The following is a 6,403-nucleotide window of genomic DNA, read 5'->3' on the forward strand; positions in this document are numbered from 1 at the left end:
CATAGTGACACTAAGCTTAATATATATAAATAAATATCGGATTATGATTGCCAAATCATGTGGAATGGAGAATTTTGGGGGAATTTATGCACAAATTATGCACAAGAAATCCATTGGCGTGGCGACAATTGTTCGCATAAACATATTCAACCAAGTGCTTAATCAGCAGCATATAAACCACTTAATATGCGTGCAATAGCATGTTATACAGGGGAGTCATATAATTCAAACAAACGTGGCGTTCTGCTTTAAGCGGCCCAGTTTCCCTCCATTGTTGTCCGTTCCTTTTTATTCTTTCGTTGTATGCATGCGTTGTATATCGTCTTTGTGTTCAATGCAGGTAAAACGATCTTGCTTTGTGTTGAGTTCCTCCCCACCAGCCCGTAACTCCAAGGTCTATTTATTAGGCCATTATATTAGTTACAGGTGTTGAAGAATACTTTACCTGGTTTTTCTCAAGGTGCTGCTGCAATTTGATCTCGCTCGCTCTCGCTCTCCTGCATTAGTTGACTGCAGCTGCACTTACACAACAGGGTGTGTCTCACACTCATTGGCAGCTTATACATCACGACCCAGGCTCAATGCAGAGAGTCTTCCTTTACCCTTGGTACCTGTTTAGGAGTCTTCCTATACTCTTGGTACCTGTTTAGGAGTCTTCCTATGCTCTTGGTACCTGTTTAGGAGTCTTCCTATACTCTTGGTACCTGTTTAGGAGTCTTCCTATACTCTTGGTACCTGTTTAGGAGGCTCCCTATACCCTTGGAACCTGTTTAGGAGGCTTCTATACCCTTGATACTTGTTTTGGAGGCGTTCCTGTTCGTTACCTACTAGGGGAATTTGAGCCACAGTTACCAGGTTGTGTTACCATCGTGTGCAAAAAGGTGACATTGGAACTACGTCTATTACTATGATAATTAGTAGTTAGGAACAGAAACACATGCGATTTTAAAGATTAACTTAATTGGGCCTTGTGCTGCATAGCCTCATAGGATATCCTACACCGACCAGACCTAAGTACATAGTTAAGATGTTTCCTATGCTTCCTAATTACTGGAACAAACCTACGCCACCATATTGCCTATATTTTCCTCCTATTAAGGTTTAGGTTGTTGACTTTACTTAAAGTGTAGATTTTAAAAGTGAATCAGAAAATGAAAGCTCCAGATATGTGGAGTGCTAGTGCTTCAACACGGCCACATGCCCAGGTCTGCTTGCTCAAGGGTTCAGGCGGTTGCTTGCTCTCCGTCTGTGTGTTTCTCTCTCTTCTCTTCCTTGTCTCTCAGTCAGAACCCCAATGAGATACTTAGAAATACACTGTTTAAATATGTTTTATTTAAGTGGTATTATACACTGCAACAGGATTTAGCGCATACATTATTTACACAAAAAGAACAGTCAGCAGCTCTCGAATACATGATCAAAAGAAAACTATAGCAATGAAGTCCCAATCTAGAAAGACGTGTGTGGCCCTTTAAATCCCCCCCCACTGAGGGTGGGGGGGGGGGGGGCTGTCATTTTGCTGACTCATCCCTGGCAGGGTGCCTCTGCTGAGTCAAGGTTATGATATATTTATGCTCTGGTACAGTTTTTGTCATGTGGAGGGACAATGTCTCCTATGGTGGATTTATTGACCCCCCCAGTGATGTAAGATATAGCCATAGAGCTAAGATATATACTTGCGTACTCTGCATAATCTCATATTCTAGTATTCGATAAAGTATCAAAAGTCATGTACTAAGTCATCCTTCATGTGAAGATACAGATTCAAAATGTGCCTCGAAATGTTGAAGAGCAAATTAATAAGAGTCCTCCAAAGTATAAAAACATAAAGTCCAAGTAGCACAGAAGGGTAATAATTAAGTATGATCATTGTCTCAAAGTATAGCTTTCGGCAATAGATTTTTCTCTTACATATAAATTAACAAAACTGAATACAATACATTGTATATATATATATATATATATATATACATATATTACTTATAGATATATATCATATGTATAGATATACACTATAATCCTTGCTGTTGTGGCAGTTTTTCTGGCGGTTATTTATAGGAACAATAAACAAGGACAAGGCTCTCAGTCAAAGTCATTGGGAGGTCTTAGCTGGAAACTGATCTGTTTGTGTTAGCGGTGACGCATCGAGCTAGGTACATGCCTGCGCAGCCTCTTTATGTTAACATAAATCACCTTCCAAATCATGCACCCACTGGAGTCATTCATCCACACGCATTCCGTGTGCTGGCAATCCCCAGGTTACTGCGGAAGGAGTCCCTCGGCGGCATCCCTCCCCACCACCACACGGTGCATTCTGGGAGCGACCGGAACTCGTGTCACCTGTGTGCTCAGGGCCGTGTGAAGAAGGGCCGGCGCCGCAGCCGCACCCCCAAGCCCAAGAAACCCGGGGAGCAGACGGTGTTCTCCGTCGGCAGGTAGGACCGGACCCCTGGTCGTTAGCGGTGAATGTGGTCGTGGTTTCGGGTTAGATTATAAAGGAACAGACCCTTTCTCAGAGGTGTCATCGTAGGTCAAACACAGGTCTTGCTCATCACAGGTCTTGCTCATCACACTAGCTATCAGCTTTTTAATGTAACAGGGCGAGGGTAGTTATCTTCACAACTTCTGTCTGCTAGCCGTGTCTTGGTACATAGCAGACCTCATCTTTGAGGGACACTGTGTCTTACAAAGACGCCTCTCTGAAAAGGCTCTTATCTCTTATTATTCTTGATCAAATCTTTTGGAAATATAACGGGAACAGTGCAAAGAAGTGGACCATTATTATTAAGTGAATAACATAATGATATATACAGTCCATACATACATTCTATCGGTTAAAGGGTCTATATATCCTTCAAGATCTTTCACACAGTTTATCAGTACGCAGTACACAGAAAAGCAATTTGAAAAGCAGATGCATCATGTAAGACAAAGAAATGAATGCAATGGTTATATTTATCACCATATCAAATAAGTTGTGTTGCTATGTCACTCTTCCATGAGGGCCTAGATCATAAGATATGATGTTCCAGGAAGCTTTTTAATATCTGGAAACCGGTTATATTATTCGGCATCTAAGATAGGGGATAGTAACCTCCAAACCATCGCTATGATCATGATGTGATGAATGGCACCTGTGAATACCAGACACGCATTGCTATAAGTACCATTTCAATGAAATGGGAATAAAAGAAACAACGAGAAAAAAATGGTGATAATAACTCACTCAATGTGTCTCCTGTGCTTGTTCCCCTTACACAACCTCGTCATATGCCGAGGTAAAAAACGATCCTTCATTCTTGTGTTGTGTGTCCTTCCTTTAGATTCCGGGTGATCCACACGGACAAGAAGCTCCAAGGAAGCCCTAATCCAATGGCCGACTCTGGAGACCAACTGAATCAATCGCAAGACAGCAAGGATCCAAAGGACGGCGCTGATGACCCCAAGGAAGGGGGCTTCAACCTGAGGAACATGTTCAAGGATGTCAAGCAGCCCGCGGAGAGCTCCAACGGGGCCGTCCCAAACGCGGGCAAACGCAGGAAGAGCCTGACCATATTCGGCCTTGGGAGGCGAGGAAGTGACCCGGCGGGGATGAAGACGGCGTCCCTTCCTGGGGGACGGGTTTTAGGAGGTCTGAGGGAGGGCGGAGTGAAGTTCTCGAAGCAGGCGCCCGTAGTGTTTGAGGAACAGCTGCCGACTTGCCTAGAAACCGACTCGGCGACAGAGGTCCCTTACTCCGTGCCCCTGAAGGGTATCACTGAGGCTGGCTCTCCGAGCCCCCGCGGCCTCGAGCCTCCGGACGGGCCGACGACAGAACCCTCAGTGGGTGCCGCGGCTCAAGAGACCCCCGTCCCCAGCTCCTTAGCCATTCCCACCTCTCTCCCAACCCGACGAACATTACAAAGCCCTTCCCCCGGGACGGCAAGGGAGGAGAAGAAGTCGGCGGAGGTGTACTCACCTGGGCCACAACAGACCTCGACACCCATAGCCCCCGGCTTTGGAGTCGCTTCCGGGCTGACGTCTTCTGCTGCTGCCCCTCAGCGCACGGCCTCTTCCAGTGAGGGTCTTCTACCCAGCGGTACCCTACCCAGCCCCTACTCCATATCCAGCCTGGACGCAGATCCGGGCATCGGAGGGAGCCTAGCCTCCATGACTCTTGGCTTGTCTCCTACCTCACTCTTCCCAGTCCAAACCACGTCCCCGGCGTCACTGAGAACGCCTACCTCAAGTGCAGTGTTCGCACAGAGCCTTACCCCGCCGCCACATGACTCAAGAAACGCCCCTACGGAGCCAGTCAAAACTCCCTCAGCCTCCCCTGGTTTGAAGCACATCCCTCAACTGACCTCCGTCTTGAGTGGGTCTAACCAATCTCCTACCGCTTCTTTAAGCCTCGGTAGGATCCCTAGCCCATTACTAGCCCGCACCCCTTCTCCTGCACTCACCCTGACCACAAACGCCAGTGCCATGTCCCCCTCTCCAACCCCTTCTGCTATCCTCTCTCCGGGGTCTACCCAGACCTCACCACGTGACGCCTTGCCTCATGTTAGAGGAAGGTTCACTAGTGTGGCCTCTTCAGCCTCGGAACCCGACCAGCTCCCATGTGCATCCGCAGGAGATGTTCACAGTGCTTCTCTGGCTTCCCCTTGTGCCCCGCTGGGTAAGGACGGACCGAGCAGTCGACCCGTGTCTCCAGAGCAGTCACGCTCCCCGTCCTTGCCCCAAGAGGGAAGAATGAGTAGTGTATCCATTGTCAAAGCTAGCCCAGATAGAAAAAGGGAATTTTCTGTGGTGACTATGCTGGAGGAGGGAGAGCCTTCTATTTTGACAACAAAAGAAGAGACCGGTGAGACTTCTGACCTTAAGAGGGACTTGGAAAAGGTTGATATTAGTCCAACTGTCACTAAGACAGGATACTCTTCAGTTTCAGGGTCTGTACAAACTACGACGCTGGACAAAGAGCTTTCTACAGTGCTTGTAGTGCCATCGGTGAGCCAAGGAAAGGATGACATTGTAGAGATGAAAGACCTACAAGAGGTTGTACAGGATGATAACTAACAGGGAATTAAGACATGATGGGCCGCCAACATAGAAGACCAGGACTGACAACCATGTGTTGCATTGCAAGTGAAGGAACAGAGTGGAATAAATAGAAGGCTGACCCTGAACAACACTATTAATCACAGCAGAAGAAACAAGAGATAACAAATGTCATCTCGTGGGAACAAGGGTGTGTGTGTGGGGGGGGGGGGGGGGGAATTAATATATTGCTTCCGATGGAGATGGAAGCAGCTAAACGATGAAAAGTAAACAATGTATCCCACATAATCATGTATTTTATAAAATGTTTATTTAACAATGCTATGTAACACTGGTGAGGGTTGTTGTGAATACGAGCCGCCTGGCTGGCCAGCAGATTTAGGCTCTTTAAAGCTCTTACGTCTGCCACTAGCTGCTAGCTTAGAGAGCTAATATGAGCTTCTTTGACCAAAAGTTGGAGCTATGGGGCTCACAACACTGTGAGTGCTCTGTAATGAATAACGACATAACCATGGTGCTCATTTATCAATATGTAAATGCAGTGATAGCATTGTGAGTGCTGGCACTGGTGTTCTTATGTATTGATAATCTTGTCTGAACAATTGAAGCTAGTTTTAAATTATTAAAGCATATCTAACCCCAGTATAGCTTAACACATACCTATCAGAGGATCTGTTACTCCAACTAGTTTAACCTATAACTGCTACAAATAGTTCAGCTTTTACTGCTCACATGGGACATAAACAAACAATGTGTATGTTTCCCCTGAAACATCAATCTGGTAAATGTGTAGGTCACCATTGCGAATGTATTGTACATATAACACTGAGCCACAATTAAGTCTCAATTGGAAAACTTGCCAAGTCCTGTTATTCCAAAAGGACCACATTGGTCTGTGATATGAGTATAGCCAGGCTATATAGCAAGGCCAAAGAGGTCTTCCCAATATTTTTCTGTTTGTCCGCTAATTTTATCATAACATAATCCAGTATCCAGACTTAAAGATCAACACTTAAACTGCAACGAGTCTTTTCGTGAAAAAGTACTCCCCAACGATATTTGGTGGATCCGCCATATTTGTTCATTTTCATTACTTTTTGGATGTTTTCTTTTGCCATTTAATGTAATTTTAGATCTCTGCTAAATTGTCCGCAAATTGCTATGGCAACAGCTAAAAGGAGGGAACAACCATGGAGTATTATGAGTTATTGTGAAATAATTATCGAAGAATTCCAAACATGTGGGCATGGACAGAACTAAACTTGCTAAATGAAATAAAGGACCTCAAAATTGGCAGTTGAAAATAGAATCATTGAGAAATTGTGGCAGATAAAAATATTCAAGACATTCCAATGAAATATCTGGT

General features: G+C 45.2%; 1 protein-coding gene across 2 annotated transcripts in view; it reads left to right on the forward strand.

The window, feature by feature from the left end:
• rell2 (RELT like 2) overlaps positions 1-5,221 on the forward strand; it is an 11,693-nt gene extending 6,472 nt beyond the window's left edge. For both annotated transcript variants that reach the window (XM_056601093.1, XM_056601094.1), the window contains exons 5-6: positions 2,259-2,435; positions 3,324-5,221. In XM_056601093.1, the coding sequence (XP_056457068.1) occupies positions 2,259-2,435; positions 3,324-5,055 (1,909 nt within the window). In that variant the 3' untranslated portion in view covers positions 5,056-5,221. The remainder of the gene's footprint in view (positions 1-2,258; positions 2,436-3,323) is intronic.
• Positions 5,222-6,403: the final 1,182 nt, after the last annotated feature.

Source organism: Gadus chalcogrammus, chromosome 10, assembly GCF_026213295.1.
Source record: "Gadus chalcogrammus isolate NIFS_2021 chromosome 10, NIFS_Gcha_1.0, whole genome shotgun sequence".
Classification (NCBI taxonomy): Eukaryota; Metazoa; Chordata; class Actinopteri; order Gadiformes; family Gadidae; genus Gadus; species Gadus chalcogrammus.